Source organism: Podarcis raffonei, chromosome 12, assembly GCF_027172205.1.
Source record: "Podarcis raffonei isolate rPodRaf1 chromosome 12, rPodRaf1.pri, whole genome shotgun sequence".
Lineage (NCBI taxonomy): Eukaryota > Metazoa > Chordata > Lepidosauria > Squamata > Lacertidae > Podarcis > Podarcis raffonei.
In genome coordinates this window covers 45,713,060-45,730,289 of record NC_070613.1, presented here as the reverse complement: position 1 = coordinate 45,730,289, position 17,230 = coordinate 45,713,060, and the positions used below count along the sequence as shown (strand labels likewise).

The following is a 17,230-nucleotide window of genomic DNA, read 5'->3' as shown; positions in this document are numbered from 1 at the left end:
CCTCCAAAACTGTGTACTAGAGTGCATTGTTAGTGTGCTAAAGTTTTTGCAGCGGGAAATGCAACTAAAGGGCTCCTGTGAATCTTTCACCCACGCAAGAGCTGCCACCTGTGTTTCTGTGTGACCCACTGCCATAAACTTCCCTCGTTCCAGTCAGCCTCTACCAGATTCGGGGGTCGGTTCATATTGGAGCTGACCATTTTTACCCTTGCATTCCCTTAAACCCTGTTATGTGCAAGTGTGAATTGTGCTGCTCAGAAACTGAAGGTCTGTTTAGTCATGTCAGAATGAGCGAGAGAGGGAGCCTCTCTGGGCAGAGGCAGTCTACCTGAAGGAAGGGGGGGCGGTTGGTTGGTTGGTTTTATTCTCATTCTCATTGTGTATTTTGTGTTTTTATGCTGTGAACCGGCCTGAGATCTGCCAGGTGAAGGGCGGTATAGAAATGTAATAAACAGAAACAGAATGTAGGTGGGTGGGTGACTAAGGCTAACCAATGAAAATAACAGATGAATAATAAGAATAATACATAAACGAAGACATAGTGATTGTTGGGGGGTTATTATTGGGTTACTGTATTTTTTGCTCTATAAGACTCACTTTTTCCCTCCTAAAAAGTAAGGGGAAATGTGTGTGCGTCTTATGGAGCACATGCAGTCTGCGCAGCTATCACAGAAGCCAGAACAGCAAGAGGGATCGCTGCTTTCACTGCGCAGCAATCCCTCTTGCTGTTCTGGCTTCTGAGATACAGAATATTTTTTTTCTTGTTTTCCTCCTCCAAAAACTAGGTGCGTCTTGTGGTCTGGTGTGTCTTATAGAGCGAAAAAGACGGTATTTTATTTTGATTTTATATATTCTGATTTTTTTGTGAACTGCCCTGAGACCTCTGGGTATAGGGCGGTCTATAAATTCAATTAATACTACTACTACTACTACTAATAATAATAATAATAATAATTTTGGTCTTTGCTTTCGCAGGATGACTTTGCTCACAACCGGGAGTTCATCACAATGGTGGTATACAAAACAGATGGGAAAAAGGTTTACTATCCTGGTAGGTGTGTTAATAACCCTCCTCTTCCAGCTCCACCCTACAACCTATGGGTACAAAGCTTCCAAAATAATATTAAAAGACTTCCTTTGTCAAAGGGGGACATATGATTGAGAAGCTCGTTGCTAAAGCTTGTAACCCTTTCTTAGATGTTTATTGACTGAATTCCGTGGGTGTCTCATTTGACAGCCTGAGAAGGGTCCAGCGACTCTGCAACTGACCACTAAATTAGGTCTTGTTGATGTCCAGCTGTGTCTCTTCTTGTTTCTGACATCTGTTACTTTGCCATTAGCATCCTCTAGAAATGCTAAATTCTACATAAAGAATCTCCACCTTCTCCAAGGATGGGGAACCTGAGGCCCTCCAGATGGGAGGGCCGTGGGTGGCGCTATGGGTTAAACCACAGAGCCTAGGACTTGCCGATCAGAAGGTTGGCGGTTTGAATCCCCGCAACGGGGTGAGCTCCCGTTGCTCGGTCCCTGCTCCTGCCAACCTAGCAGTTCGAAAGCACGTCAAAGTGCAAGTAGATAAATAGGTACTACTCCGGCAGGAAGGTAAATGGTATTTCCGTGCGCTGCTCTGGTTCGCCAGAAGCGGCTTAGTCATGGTGGCCACATGACCCGGAAGCAGCTCCCTAGGCCAGTAAAGCGAGATGAGCGTCGCAACCCCAGAGTCGGCCACGACTGGACCTAATGGTCAGGGGTCCCTTTACCTTTACCTTTACCTTTACCTAAAGAATCTCCATCTTCTCCAAGGATGGAGAACCTGAGGCCCTCCAGATCTTTTCTTTTTACTACATCTTACGTCCCCCCATGATGACTGAAGATGATGGGAGTCCATTCAGCTTGGACACTGAGGTCTAGCTCCGAGGGCCTTCTGGCGGTTCCCTCCCTTGCAGGAAATGAGGTTGCAGGGAACCAGGCAGAGGGCCTTCTCAGTGGTGGCACCCACCCTGTGGAACACCCTCCCATCGGATGTCAAGGAAATAAACAACCAACTTTTAGAAGACATCTGAAGGCAGCCCTGTTTAGGGAATTTTTATATGTTTTATGTTTTACCATGCTTTTATTATTCTGTTGGGAGCCGCCCAGAGTGGCTGGGGAAACCCAGCCAGATGGCCGGGTTATAAATAAATAAATATCTTAAAAAACATCTAGAGAGCCAAAAAAAAAACCCTATCCCTTTCAAAAATGCATATATCAAACCTAAATCTATAAACCTCTTTCTTTTTTATGGGTGGCTTATACATTTTTTTTAAATAATAATAATAATAATAATAATAATAATAATAATAATAATGTATTCTTTTTCCATATTGAAAGTTACATTTGTTACTCAACGGTTATATTCCAATTTAACAAAAGTAGTGACTTCCCGCTTACCCAACATCAATGCTTATAACCCAAATTACAATTGCATTTTAAGGTTCCGTCTTACCAAATTTCATCCTCTCCAACATGTTTCTTCATCTATTTCTTACGCTTCAAACCCTGCTGTGGTCTCCGCATATGGGAAATAACTTTTGAAATAGACTAGAAAGGTCTTCTTGAAAGGATTCTAAATTTGTGTCTCTTATCAGTGCCGTCAACTTTGCTGTCTCGGCATATTCCAAGATCAGCCATTCTTCCTTGGAGGGTTTCTTCTCCTCCTTCCATTTCTGTGCATAGAGAATCCTCGCCACTGTCGTCACATGAATAAATCTTTCCCTTTCAGCCGACCCTCCTCCGTATATCGACGGGATTCGAATCAACAGCCCCCACTATCTCACCAAGATCAAGCTGACCTCTCCGGGAACCCATACGTTTACTCTGGTGGTTTCTCAGTACGAAAAGCAGAACACAATTCACTACACGCTCAGGGTACGTGTTTATAGGCAGCCTTGCAAAATAAGTATTTTAAGACGCTGGTCATCCCCACCATCAGATCTTTTCAGAGTCGGGCAGGGCAGCGGGAGTCGGCTCCGAGGCAATTCTGTCTACAGGGGAGCAGGCAAGTGGTAATTTTTAGCCCCGCTTACAGGGATTATATGCTAGAGCGGTTTTTGTTTCATTCAAAATTGCGGGAAACGCAACAAAGATGTTAAATAGCTTTAACGAAAAGGCGTCTCATTCCTTTTAATAATGGGGTCCTTTTAATGATGGTCATTGGCGGAGGCACAGAGGAAATCTCATTGCTGTGATGACAGCTGCCAAATACAGTGGTACCTCAGGTTACATACGCTTCAGGTTACAGACTCCGCTAGCCCAGAAATAGTGCTTCAGGTTAAGAACTTTGCTTCAGGTTGAGAACAGAAATCGTGCTCCGGCAGCACGGCAGCAGCAGGAGGCCCCATTAGCTAAAGTAGTGCTTCAGGTTAAGAACAGTTTCAGGTTAAGTACGGACCTCCGGAACAAATTAAGTACTTAATACGAGGTACCACTGTACAGTCGTACCTCGGAAGTTGAACGCCTTGCGGATCAAATGTTTTGGCTCCCGAACGCCACAAACCCGGAGGTGAGCGTTCCGGTTTGCGTACGTTCTTTGGAAGCCAAACGTCCTCCGCAGCTTCCGAACATTTTGGAAGTCAAATGGACTTCCTGAACGGATTCCATTCGACTTCCGAGGTACAACTGTATAGTCACCATGTAATAACTTTTACGTATGCAGTCACCAGCTTTCCTTAGAGCAGATCAGAGTGACCAGGGGTGCCAACTAGAAAAAAAATGGGGGGGGGATTCAGGTAAGCCCTGCATAATCACTCACATGACACAACATACACACACCATTTGAATGGCAGTGCCCATCAACTTTTTTGAGGGGGAGGGGGGCCAGACCACACAAATACTTTATGGGGGGAAGGCGAAGAGACCTTTGCCCCTAGGACAGCGGTTCTCAACCTGTGGGTCCCCAGATGTTGTTGGACTACAACTCCCATCATCCCTGAGCTCTGGCCTTGCTAGCTAGGGGTGATGGGAGTTGTAGTTCAACAACATCTGGGGACCCACAGGTTGAGAAAGGCTGCCCTAGGAGTGTGAGCACTGGGCTTCTGCCTAAAGCAAAACCCCAAGAGAATTTGCAGGTTCTCTCTTAAGTGTGATGACAAAAGAATTTTGAGAGAAGCAAAAAATGTCAAACAGGAGAATATTCCGATATATCGCATCCCTAGATTATGTGTGACCCTGGGAAACTTGTGGCACATTGTTGAGGGCCCTCATCCCAGACGCAGTTCCTTCCTGTAACTGGAGACGGCTAAGTCAAGTTGTGATGTGACGACGATTGATCAAACGTAGCCGATTCTTTTCTGGATATTCTCTCTCTTGAACGTTCTGGACCAGCCAGCTCAGCTTCTCGGGGAAACGGCAAGTCTTTCTTTTCCCTCCGCCAGTCTACCCTGAAGCAATAACAGAGATACTTTCTGCTCCTCGCATATTGGACAAGTTGTATAATTACATTTCTCTTACAAGGGCTCACATTAGGGCTGGGCGATATCTGGTTTTCAACATCAAGATAGATCACCAGCTAAACATCGTGATATATCACGATGTCTGAAATGAGGATGGAGCTATGCAGAGGCACTGGCTGGCTTCACGGTTGTTCCTGCATTGTGACTTTTGCCGGCACCTGCTCTGGTGGTTCGCTGCCCCCTGCAAGAGAACGGGGAGAGCTGAGCCAACAGAGTTTAGCAGGAGCTGCAGGAATCAAGAGATGCATTAGCTGGCTTCATGGTTCCTCCCACATTGTGATTTTTGCATAACACACACACACATCATGATTTGTGATATCTCGGCAGGTCAAAAATTATAAAACTGGTATCACAATATGGGATTCAAACCGGTTTTGGACGATATATCACCCAGCCCTACTTCACATCTTGCAAAAATCTGCATTTACGTGTGTGGGTTTTTCTGTAAGAGAAAACAAACCAATTACAGTGGTGCCTCGTAAGACGAAATTGATTCCTTCCGCGAGTTTTGTCGTCTTGCGATTTTTTTCGTCTTGCGAAGCACGGTGTCGGGAAAGTTTTGGAAAAGCTTCAAAAATCACCAAAGTCTTCAAAAAAGGCTACCACACCGCATGCTATGAGTTGCTCCTCGAAGTCAAGTCGCAACTGTTAACGGTGTTAAGAAAAAGGAAACAAACTTGCAAGACGTTTCCGTCTTGCGAAGCAAGCCCATAGGGAAAATCGTCTTGTGGAAAAAAACCAAAAACCCTTTCGTCTTGCGAGTTTTTTGTCTTGCGAGGCATTCGTCTTGCGAGGTACCACTGTAGGTTCTGCTAAGAACGTAAGGAGACATCGCTGGATCATCCCAATGGCTCATCTTGTTCTCACAGTGACCAACCAGATTCTTGTGGGAAACCAGAACAGGAGCCCAAGAGCATCTTGGCCTTGTACGTTTCCCTAGCCGTTGTCCGCTGCTTATTTTTAATTTCACAACCTGTGGATCCTTCTATGTGAATCTTTCCCATTTCTTTGTCAACTCAGGTGTATTCAGTGTGCAAGTTTAATTTCTGCAAGATCCCGACACCGTATACCATATCCAAACGGGTAAGAAAGAATTGCAATCTCTATGGTCATCTGCTGGGTAGATCGAAATAAGATCTACAAGTTCCTTGCTATGTTCTTGCTGGGTTTAACCCTTGGCTGTGTGACAGAAAAACCAAAGTTGTGCTAAATGCTCATTGTAGTGAGCCTATTTAGTGATGTATTTACTTACCGTATTTTTCGCTCCACAAGGCGCCCCGGACCATAAGGCGCACCTAGTTTTTAGAGGGGGAAATCAAGAAAAAAAAATATTATTCTCCCCTCCAGCCCCAAAGAGCAAAGAAGCCAAGACAGCGAGCAGGATCCATCCCGCTGGCTGTCTTGGCTTCCTCTTTAGCCGTGCGCAACCTCTCCGGCCGGGAGAGGCTGCGCGCGGCTATGGCAATTCCGCCACCTCCCGCAAAAGCCCACAGGAGCCGCGCACCCTTTAAGGAGCACTCGGCTCCTGCGGGCTTTTCTACGAGTCCCTTCTGCCTCCTGGGGAAAAGCCCTCAAGAGCCGCATGGAGATTGTGTTCGGCTTTGGGAGGCTTTTCCTGCCTGCCTCCCCGCTGCATTCGCTCCGTAAGACGCACACACATTTCCCCTTACTTTTTAGGAGGGGAAAGTTGCATCTTATGGAGCGAAAAATACGGTAAATGCAGCTCAAATGGCTCTAAGGCATAAGGCTCCCCTCTTTTTGAAACATATTAAATGTGCTTCCTGCCACCAAAATCTATTGATCCTGGGCAGCCCCCATCTTAAAAGAATACAAGCAGTTGAAGGCTTGGCAAGAAACGTGTCTAAAAGGCACTTGACACTTGAGTCTAAATCCTGCAACAAAGGAAGACTTTAGCAGGTCCATTTTCTCATTTTCCATAAAAGGACATAGCAATTAAGTCAAGGAGCCGATGTAAAACCTTTGCCTTGTTCCAGTGTAAGCTTGAGCAACTTTGAGATTGAAGTTCTAGTAAAGCGTTGGAAGTCATACAGAAGGAAAGTTAAATTGGAACTAGGATTAATTAATCATTTCTTTTTGTTCTCAATAGTATGTGCTGCTTAAAAACCTCTTGAACTTTCTTTTGCTTAGGTAAATGGGCAGTGGAAAGGTCAAAGCGCTGGCGGGTGTGGGAATTTCAGAGAGACCGCCAAGAACAATCCTATTTACCAGTTCCAGTTGGACAAGACCGGCCCCCTCCTCATTGAGCTACGAGGACCAAGGTTTGTGCAGGTTTGAAGGAGTGGAGCCGCAAAGTTAGTGCGGTGCAACGCAAACATTGTTTGTTGGCCAAACTCAGTCATTTGTCCAGTGTTATAAACTCCATTTGTTTTTGTTCCTTTATGGGGAATCTAACCAGCAAATTGCTGCTATTAATAATAATAATAATAATAATAATAATAATAATAATAATAATAATAAAACATATGCATACCACCCTTCATCCAAAGATCTTAGGGTGGTTCACAGCATGAAAATACAGAATAAAACCAGAGTACATAATCAAAACAAAAGAATAACCCCCCTCCCCCCCACACATTTGAAAGGACATACATTTCAGAAAATTCCTTATTTTAATTACTTTTTCTAAGGATGCTGAGTTATGTGCTTAGTTCCAAATCCTATACAGTGGTACCTCGGGTTACATACGCTTCAGGTTACAGACGCTTCAGATTAAAGGCTCTGCTAACCCAGAAATAGTGCTTCAGGTTAAGAACTTTGCTTCAGGATGAGAACAGAAATTGTGCTCCGGCGGCACGGCAGCAGCGGGAGGCCCCATTAACTAAAGTGGTGCTTCAGGTTAAGAACAGTTTCAGGTTAAGAACGGACCTCCGGAACAAATTAAGTACTTAACCCGAGGTACCACTGTGATTTTGGCATCCATAAATACCCTTGCCCAATGCTTTCCCCCCCTAAAAAACGGTTTAGGGGTACTTTTATTTTGACTCAAGAAAATCACCATTTTATAGTGAAATCAGGAAAAATAAATACAGTAAATGGACAAAACTACAAAGATTCACAAAATGTGTAGGGGTTTGCGTACCCCTGCATCTCCCCCAGAAAAAAGCACTGCCCTTGCCAAAGGTCACTGTGTCTAAAAGGCAATCACAACCTCCGATTTGGTTTTTGCAGGCAATACAGTGTTGGCTTTGAAGTGGTGACCGTCTCTACAGTGGGAGAGCAAGGCTTTCAGAAGAAAAACAGCGGCGATTACAGGTAATGGCGCCTTGTCTGGCGACACATCTTTCTGGATTTGCATTGTGCTAGATCTCGTCCTAAGTTTGCCCCTTTTTTTCTCTTTTCTCCCTCCAAGGTGTGGGTTTTGCTACCTGGAACTTGAATGCGTCCCTGCTGGCATATACAATATTATCCCAAGCACTTTCCTCCCTCAGCAGGAAGGACCTTTCTTTTTGGACTTTAATAGCGTTACCCCTCTTAAGACATCACAGCTGCAATGAAGTCACCCATCTCTATGACTCTCTTGCAATGGATGCGGCAAACCCAACACCTTAAGACTCTAAACGCTGGAGGGCAATCGAAAGAACCTACCTGAGTGGGGAAAAATGTTTACATGGGCTGTGCAAAACAAATCTGGACTTTCTCAAAGGGAATTGCACCCTCAAGTTGGAGCAGGTAACCAATGCTGTGGATTGATTTTGAACACCTACAAGTTTCTACCACGTATGCACTTTTATAAGGACAGATGGTCGTTGTCCATAGGGATCTCTTAAAGCAAGAGTGGAAACCAAGTTTCTTCTCTTAGCCTAGAAGTGGCCAACTGGAGGGCAGGCCAAGGGAATTGCTTCTTTGTCTATAATGTCCTTGCTTTTTGCATGGCTTTGCTTCTGAGAATATTTTCATCACGTTTGGGCTTTAAAATGTCTTTCCCACCAACTCCCCTCCTTACAGCTTTGGTTTTTCCAAATACACCAATGAAACAGCTCAGGTCGTATCTGTCTTGAATCAGAGATGGCTGTACATGTTGAAATACTTCCTTGGCTCTTTGCTGCAAGGGTGAGAACCTGTGGCCCTCCAGATGTTTTGGAACTAATAATAGTATTATTATATTATTAATAATAATAATAATAATAATATCCTGCCATGAGGACTGGGAGAAACCCCTGCCTGAAATAGCTGTTGGTTTAGCTCAGGGTGGATAAAAATCAATGATATTTTTTTTAAAAAAAAAATCAAACTTTTAAAATAAAATGCTTTTGGAGGAAAAATCTTTCTAAAGATAGTTTTCTATTTAAGTTACATTATAGTCCAAAGGCTATTCATCAGGAAATAAGGATTTAAGTTTTTCATGTGTGTTAAACTCAGTCTAAGTTTTCTTTTTTTAAAAAAATTGTTTAACCACATCAGTTAACAAATATGGATACATATGCTATAATGTTATTGTTTTAGTTAAATAAATTGTTAAGGAAATGATTATTTTTCTACTTCCAATAAAGTACAGCAGAAAAGTTGTCCAAATATAAACAATTACATTTCATAATTACCTGTCTTTGTATTTCTAATAGTCTAACCAAATCAGTATAATTTTTGATATAACTGTAAAAAGTGCTCTGAAAATTTATTATTCCAAAAATGAAACCTTCAGCTGGTTGTCAATATTAAGATTATACCAGCAAGAATGAGTCTTTCTGTAAAAAAATGATTTAAATCAGGTCTTACTGACTAGTGATTTAAATCATGATTTAAATCAATTTGATTTAAATCAGATCCACCCTGCTTTAGCTGATTTCCCCCTTAAATGTAGGGCTTTGGAGAGGTACCTATTTCTCTTTAAAGCAGGGTTGGGAACTGTGCTTCTCTATAGTGCTGGGCACCCAACACCCATCAGGCCTAGTCACTCATATCTGGGACGGTGGGTGTTCTGGTCCCACCACCCATCTGCAGGGCTGCAGGTTCTCCATCCCATCTACAGCACAGAGGACGAGGCTATCTTTTGTTATCGGTAAGTTCAATTTGTGAAAGACACTTGGTATTCCCAATGGAGAAATAGCAGCTTCAGCCCAAAGGGAGAAGGGGCTGGAGCAAGCCTTGTTTAAAGGTAAAGGTAAAGGGACCCCTGACCATTAGGTGCAGTCGTGGATGACTCTGGGGTTGCAGCGCTCATCTCGCTTTATTGGCTGAGGGAGCTGGCGTACAGCTTCTGGGTCATGTGGCCAGCATGACTAAGCCGCTTCTGGCGAACCAGAGCAGCGCACAGAAACGACGTTTACCTTCCCGCCGGAGCGGTGCCTATTTATCTACTTGCACTTTGATGTGCTTTTGCATGGCTAGGTTGGCAGGAGCAGGGAGCGAGCAACAGGAGCTCACCCCGTCGCGGGGATTCAAACCGCTGACCTGATTAGCAAGTCGCAGGCTCATTGGTTTAGACCACAGCGCCACCCGCATCCCCACCCCAATTTGCAACTTAAAAAACCATTTCCCTTGTCTGTTTTCAGCCAAATCTGCCTGATTTTTATTTTTTAGTTTTGCTTTTCTCAAGAAAATGAATGCCCAAATACGCAAGGCAGCTCCTTCCCCGGTATCAAGCGACTCAACAGGATGACGTTGCTTTTGCTATTATCTCAACTGGTAGCTCCCTTTGAAAAGGAAATCAAAATCGGGTGCCTTGTAATTGCTGTTCTGTGAGCGACCAGCTAGGCTAGGGGGAATTGAAACACGCTGTGCACTTATCAGTAGCTCCGCTTAACTGCTTTGCAAGGCAATTAGTAAGATGAAAGTTACAGATGTAGCCCTGACTGCAAACAAGTCAGTAATAAAAAGACAGAAGGCAACAGATTTAATTGACTCTTTAGAGGACTACATGCAATAATATTCTATGTAAGTACCAAAAAATGGATTCTATATGGAGTTTGTCGTGTGTACATATAGGTACACATATTATGGGGATTTATATCCACAGATACTTAACAAGAATTCATCCTTTGTTTATGGCGATGCATGATTTTTTGTACATGTACTGCTAGTAAGCCAGGTATTTCCCATCTTACATTTGTGCCTCTGGTTTTTCCTCCCTAAGTGCAGAACCTGACATTTGTCCCTGTTGAAATTCATTTTGTTAGTTTGGACTCAGTTCTCCAACCTGTTAAGGTCATTTTGAATTCAGATTCTGTCTTCTGCATCATTAGCTACCCTTTCCAGTTCGGTGTCCTCTGCGAATTTGATGCACGTCTCCTCAATTCCTTCATCCAAGTCATTTTTTAAGACGATGAACAACGATGGGCCCAGGACAGAATCCTACAGCATCGCACTTGTCACTTTTTTCCATTGACAGCATTTGTGTGATGAAGCATTTGTGACTGAGCTTGTTTTTTTATTTCCTCCCTCCTAACCGCTTTTCCTTTTGTGTCATGTCTCTTTAACATAGTGAGCCTGAGGCCAGGGACTGTCTGGGAGAAATATATATTTAAATGGCTGAAATGCTTTTTAATTCTGCAACTTGGATGCTCAAGGGAAGAGTCTACGGTGCACACAATAATATTAAATCCAGAGCTTTGGGTGGTTTTCTTTTTACTATTTATCACTGTGCCACAAATGGGACAAACAATTGTACCCCTTCGCTCTGACTTCCAAGCTTGAATCTTGCCATGTATCAGAGAAAAAAAGAAAACACACACGACAACTGTTTAGTTTTCGCTTTATTATTCACCGTTCCATTTGGCACTTGCAGAGTTCATTTCCTCAGTCGAAACATAAGCCAAACGCACAAATGGAAATTGTCTGTATATTGAGGGGAACAAATTTGTAAAGGCTTCCCTAAAAGAATTTTAAGCACTTTCAACAGAACCATACTGCACATGAAAACAAAACTGAAGAGTGAAAGGAACATTCACTGTAGTGCGAAGGGTATATATATATATATATATATATATTGTACATTTGTTTTCAGAATAGCTACACGAAACTGTAGTTGGGGACAAAAAAACACAACAGAACTAAGCTAAGGAACAGAAAATCTGAGGACGGGGCAGCCCAGGAAACGAGTTAAGTTTTATTAGCAATGGCATATGTCAGTTTCAGAAATGCTAACTACCAAAACAAAAGTCCTATGATTTTAACTACCTCTTATTAGCATAACTACCCGACATCTCTACTGCGTAACAGCTGTCGCTGAACATGCTTTGACACCCTTCCCAATCGTACTCGACTTCTTTTCCCTCGAGGGATGCTAAATTTATAAGTCCTTTAATTACTCTACAAACCCTATAACATGACAACCTACAGCGATATTTAGAAGTACTCACTCACCCCCTTAGACCCCTAACTGGCAAATAGACCATCTGTTCATGCAGGACAACTCCCTCTTCCAGCTTGGTAGGCCCAAGGTGTAAAAATAATATTTTCCTGCTCCTACCTAGCAACGGACACCAGCCATACCAGAGAAAGTCGTCTGTAACAGCTCCGATGTACATTTCATTTTTCTTACTAGATCCGTAATAATTGGGACATCTTCTCCGAAACATGGTACACTAAGAAAGGGCATGTTCATCAATATTAACAACATATTTATGTTACCCTTGAGGTATACGTTTTAATTGTATATGAGGTCTAGAGACTCGGGGAAGGTTTCTAGACTCGGTCACATGCAACAGTATCCTTTTATAATCCAAAATATAAATATAGATGTTGAAAGTAGAAGGCTAGGCCACTGGTCTAAACAGCAGCCCAGCTCAAAAAACGGGCATTGCCTACAAAATGGACACTGGCTGCTCCTCCTAAACGTTTGGTTCGGTCTTCCGTTTCCCGACTGGCACAGAACTCCATACGCGGAACGCAACTAGTTATTGCTTCTGCCAAAACTGCTACCAGAGTGTCTTGCAAAGCGCAGCGGATGTTTTGTGACCGGTTTCCGTCACGGCGAAAGATTTTGCTTGCATTTCTAAAATAAAAATGCGGAAACACATACCTCAGCCCTCAACACCGATGGAACTCTCAGCGCAGTTTTTCCTAAAGAGTAAATGCTTAAAAGATTTGGCATGTATTAAATAGTTATTGGCACAAGGTTCTTCTGGCAGGCAGAAGAGAAGTTTGTATAAATTAATCGAGAGGTTCCTCCTCCGCTCCGAGGGGACGTCGACTTCAGCCGATTTGCACTACTTTTCTGTCTGCGCAGATCCCATCTTTGACTTTCAGGCATTGGAGGGACAGCTGCTTCATCCGGTTGTCCAACGTGGGGCCACTGGAAGAGGAGTGGCTGTTCCGGTTCTTGTTTGCTTTGTCGAGGGCCTTGTTCTCTGCCCCTTCTGCTCTGTCCCCTGCGAAGACGAGATGGAAAGGTTCAGCAGTGTGAATCATGGAACGACGTGGGTTTTACAGAACCTAGGAAGCTGCCTTGTATCAAGTCAGACCATTGATCCAGCTCCGTCTATGCTGATTGGCCAGGGGTCTCCCACCCCTACCTTGAGATGCCGGGGAATAAGGGTTGTACCCAGCTATGTTCTACTCACGAGTCAATCCACTTAAATTAATGGTCTTAATTTAGGCACCTCCATTAATTTGAGTGGGTCTACTCAAAGGATAGGGGACACGGGTGGCGCTGTGGTCTAAACCACAGAGCCTAGGACTTGCCGATCAGGTCGGCGGTTCGAATCCCCGCGACGGGGTGAGCTCCTGTTGCTCGGTCCCTGCTCCTGCCAACCTAGCAGTTCGAAAGCACATCAAAGTGCAAGTAGATAAATAGGCACCGCTCCGGCGGGAAGGTAAATGGCATTTCCGTGCGCTGCTCTGGTTCGCCAGAAGCAGTTTAGTCATGCTGGCCACATGACCCGGAAGCTGTACGCCGGCTCCCTCTGCCAATAAAGCGAGATGAGCGCTGCAACCCCAGAGTCGGCCACAACTGGACCTAATGGTCAGGGGCCCCTTTACCTTTACTCAAAGGATGACTAACATTGGAGACTATCCTGAATCCAGACAGATGCTCTACCACTGAACTACAGCCCCTTCCCTGACAATTTTATTATTATCATTTATTCAATTTATATACCGCCCTTCAAGAGATCCCAGAGCAGTTCACAGAATAAAATAACCTAGCAAATACAGGATCCTAACAAATACCGTGGGGATCCCCCTTGCCCCATTCATCTCGGGAAATTTGGAACAAGCTGTAAAGCAAAAGGCACTGCATTCGAAGTATGATGGGATATAACTGGAATTGGGGGGAGCTTCCCCAATAAGTACGTTGACCATTCTGCCATTTTCAACCCCACTGAAGTTCCTCCTGAACTACCTAATCTCGGCACAAGTTTCTTCTTGGTTTTTCTTGCTCTGAAATAAAATTGTAATCCTGTGTTCGTGCTGCAGTTTGCATGTCCTCCAACAGGTGGCCACAGCAACTTGAGAGTGGAGACCAGCAGGCTAGTGAGCAAGCAAGGAGTAAGGGTGGACTGGCAGCCCAGGTGAGCTGTTTAAAGGAGAGCGGGGGATACTACGGAAGAAGGGGTGGCCCGCAGGGCAAGCTGGGAGGGCAGGAGGAGGAAGTATAAAAGGAGCTCACCAAGTGCGGCAGAAAGGAGGCTGGCAAAGGAATTGGGGATGGCAGCCCCTAGTAAGTTTCAATTTTTGAACCCTCAGGAAGAAAAGCAGCCCAGTGTGTGCATGCGTGCAAATTTTTTATTATAACATAAGCTATTATAACATAATACTGTTAACCTTTTAGCTGAAGGTTCTCTGAAAGCAACAGCATGTTCTCTATTTGTGTGTGTTTTTGTGTGTGTACACACACACACACACACACACACAAAGGTAAAGGGATCCCTGACCATTAGGTCCAGTCATGGCCGACTCGGGTTGCGGTGCTCATCTCGCTTTATTGGCCAAGGGAGCCAGCATACACATTCCGGGTCATGTGGCCAGCATGACTAAGCCGCTTCTGGCGAACCAGAGCAGCAAACGGAAACGCCGTTTATCTTCCCGCCGGAGCGGTACCTATTTATCTACTTGCACTTTGACATGCTTTCGAACTGCTAGGTTGGCAGGAGCAGGGACCGAGCAACGGGAGCTCACACCGTCGCAGGGATTCGAACCGCCGGTCTTCTGATCGACAAGTCCTAGGCTCTGTGGTTTAACCCACAGCACCACCCGCGTCCCTACATATATATATATGTGTGTGTGTGTGTATAGCTACACAGCTGTAAGATTGAGTCGTAATACCCACAGTCTCCTACGTCTCTCGCACTATTCTCCCCTAGCACTGGTAGCACACATTTTGTTTTCTGTTTTTAAAAAAACACATTGGTATTCCTTTCCATTTCTTCAAGCAACAATAAACCCGTCAACCACCACATCCCATGAGCTTTATTTACAGCTGTTAGCTTTGACTCTTTGCTGCCGATTTTTGGTGACTTATTTTAAGATACCAGCACTATCGTTTTTGGGTGAAAAATGCTCTACGCTCATCAGAAGAAACCCCTTGCTGTGCAAGACTGGTCTGTCACCTTTGGAACTGGAAACTCTGGAATTTTCCTTCAGCCAGGCATTAACTTCCTGCTTCAGGAATCATTCGCAGAATGATTTCACACTTAAAGTACAGGGAGGGTGCAAGTTACAGATTAAACTTGTTCCTGGCTAAGCTTGACATACTTTGCCGCACGACAGCCAGAAAGCTGAAGGGTGAGAGCTTTGAGAATACCAGCCAGATGGGCAGGGTATAAATAAATAAAAGTATTATTAGAGATTTAAAAGGCAGAGGAAGGCTGGGCTTTGGTCCCACCCTATTTATGTGGGTTAGAAGATGCTTAAAGGTAAAGGTTTCATCAAAGGTGTCTCTCCTTATAACACCTTCTGCGAGTCTTCAAAGCCCAGTTAAAGGTAAAGGTAAAGGGACCCCTGACCATCAGGTCCAGTCATGACCGACTCTGAGGTTGTGGCGCTCATCTCGTTTTATTGGCCGAGGGAGCCGGCGTACAGCTTCCAGGTCATGTGGCCAGCATGGTGAACCAGCGCAGCACACGGAAACGCCGTTTACCTTCCCGCCAGAGTGGTACCTATTTATCTACTTGCACTTTGACATGCTTTCGAACTGCTAGGTTGGCAGGAGCTGGGACCAAGCAACAGGAGCTCACCCCGTCACGGGGATTCGAACCGCTGACCTTCTGATCACCAAGTCCTAGGCTCTGTGGTTTAACCCACAGCACCACCTGTGTCCCAGCTTAGAATGTCTCATAGATTTACTTGGTTACACATGTTCCATTTGCAGTGGGGAAAGATGGGGAGAAATGAACAAACCCACCCCCCAGACCTTCAAGCCTGTTGATCCCTTTCCTAATAATCCCTAGCCTGGTCCAACTTACCCCTTTCAATTTCACATTCAGGAGAGGAAGCCCCGCTGCATTCACTGCGAGGTCCTAGTAGAGGAAAGATGCCAAATTCAGACAGCGAGATGGGGCTGGACAGATCCAGGCTTCTAGGCCGTGCCACGGGGAGAAACTGAGATGGCGTCTCAAAAGGGCTTGTCGGGCCAGAGCTGAAACTGGATACGGACTGGGTCTCAGAGTCGTCTTCGGACACTAGGCTGTTGCAGGTGTCGTCCTCAAATACTTCCGAAGCCACTGTGCAAAATCGGAGAGCAAAAAAAGTCAGAGAGCAAAATCTGATTAGAAGGAGGATTTCCCTTCCAAGTCCTCCATATGTCTGCACCTCTTGTTTATGAACCCTGTCCTCTCAAGGGCAATAGATACAAACAGTATACGGACACTGGTTTTCTGAAGTCTACCCAGTCAAGGCTGATCGCCAAAGAATTTATGCTTTTGAATTATGCTGCTGGAGGAGACTCTTGAGAGTCCCATGGACTGCAGGAAGATCAAACCTCTCCATTCTGAAAGAAATCAGCCCTGAGTGCTCACTGGAAGGACAGATCCTGAAGCTGAGACTCCAATACTTTGGCCACCTCATGAGAAGAGAAGACTCCCTGGAAAAGACCCTGATGTTGGGAAAGATGGAGGGCACAAGGAGAAGGGGACGACAGAGGACGAGATGGTTGGACAGTGTTCTCGAAGCTACCAGCATGAGTTTGACCAAACTGCGGGAGGCAAGCCACAGGCTTCACAATGGGAATATTATTTATTGACGATAAATAAATACGAGTTTGGGTGGGAACGATAGTTCTTATCCTGAGACAAGTCAGTGATTCATCTGGACACAGCAGGTTCAATCCCTTCCCAGTTGCCATTTCCATTATTTTAAAAGGGAAAGTGGCTGGCTTTAACAGATGTGGGTCCTTCAGGGTCAACGCTGCAGAGCTTTCCGTGCTGTGTTTAGTTGCCGTGGTGACCTACAAACAACACTGTTCTGCCACAAGAATGTGTTTTGTCTTCTAGTAACTCTCCAATACAAAACGTGTCAAGAGAAGGTGCTCTGAGGTCGCCCAGTCAGGGTGGATGAACCGCTGGCCTAAGCTCAAACTGTATTTCAGGCAAGGATTTTTAACTGCCTGATACGATATTTTTTTACATGGTTAAAGGGATAACGGAAATTCAGCGTAAGCAAGAATCACAGCCAAAGTAGAGAAAAGCTAACACAAGTTAGTCTGCAAAAGAGGTCATAGTTGAGTGGGGATTTGAACCCAGGTTTCCCTCATCCTGGTCCGACACTCTAATCCCAACACCACACTAGCTCTCTACGGCCACATTTGTGTATTAGGCTAAACCATAATTTAGTTGCTGCTGCAGTAC

General features: G+C 44.6%; 2 protein-coding genes across 8 annotated transcripts in view; one reads left to right on the top strand and one right to left on the bottom strand.

Moving 5' to 3' along the window:
• CAPN7 (calpain 7) overlaps positions 1-17,230 on the top strand; it is an 86,729-nt gene that overhangs the window by 30,341 nt on the left and 39,158 nt on the right. For 4 of the 7 annotated variants that reach the window (XM_053359154.1, XM_053359153.1, XM_053359155.1 and 1 more), the window contains exons 16-20: positions 976-1,051; positions 2,762-2,907; positions 5,511-5,573; positions 6,639-6,769; positions 7,680-7,763. In XM_053359154.1, coding sequence (XP_053215129.1) covers positions 976-1,051; positions 2,762-2,907; positions 5,511-5,573; positions 6,639-6,769; positions 7,680-7,763 — 500 coding nt within the window. Of the gene's footprint in view, positions 1-975; positions 1,052-2,761; positions 2,908-5,510; positions 5,574-6,638; positions 6,770-7,679; positions 7,764-7,860; positions 9,049-10,929; positions 11,197-17,230 lie in introns of those variants that run through there. The other 3 variants (XM_053359157.1, XM_053359156.1, XM_053359159.1) reach the window with 3 other exon arrangements.
• Positions 12,448-17,230, bottom strand: part of SH3BP5 (SH3 domain binding protein 5) — a 49,534-nt gene continuing 44,751 nt past the window's right edge. Inside the window, exons 8-9 of the mRNA XM_053359171.1 lie at positions 15,851-16,108; positions 12,448-12,817 (exon numbers count right to left, since the gene is read on the bottom strand). Coding sequence (XP_053215146.1) covers positions 12,642-12,817; positions 15,851-16,108 — 434 coding nt within the window. The 3' untranslated portion in view covers positions 12,448-12,641. The remainder of the gene's footprint in view (positions 12,818-15,850; positions 16,109-17,230) is intronic.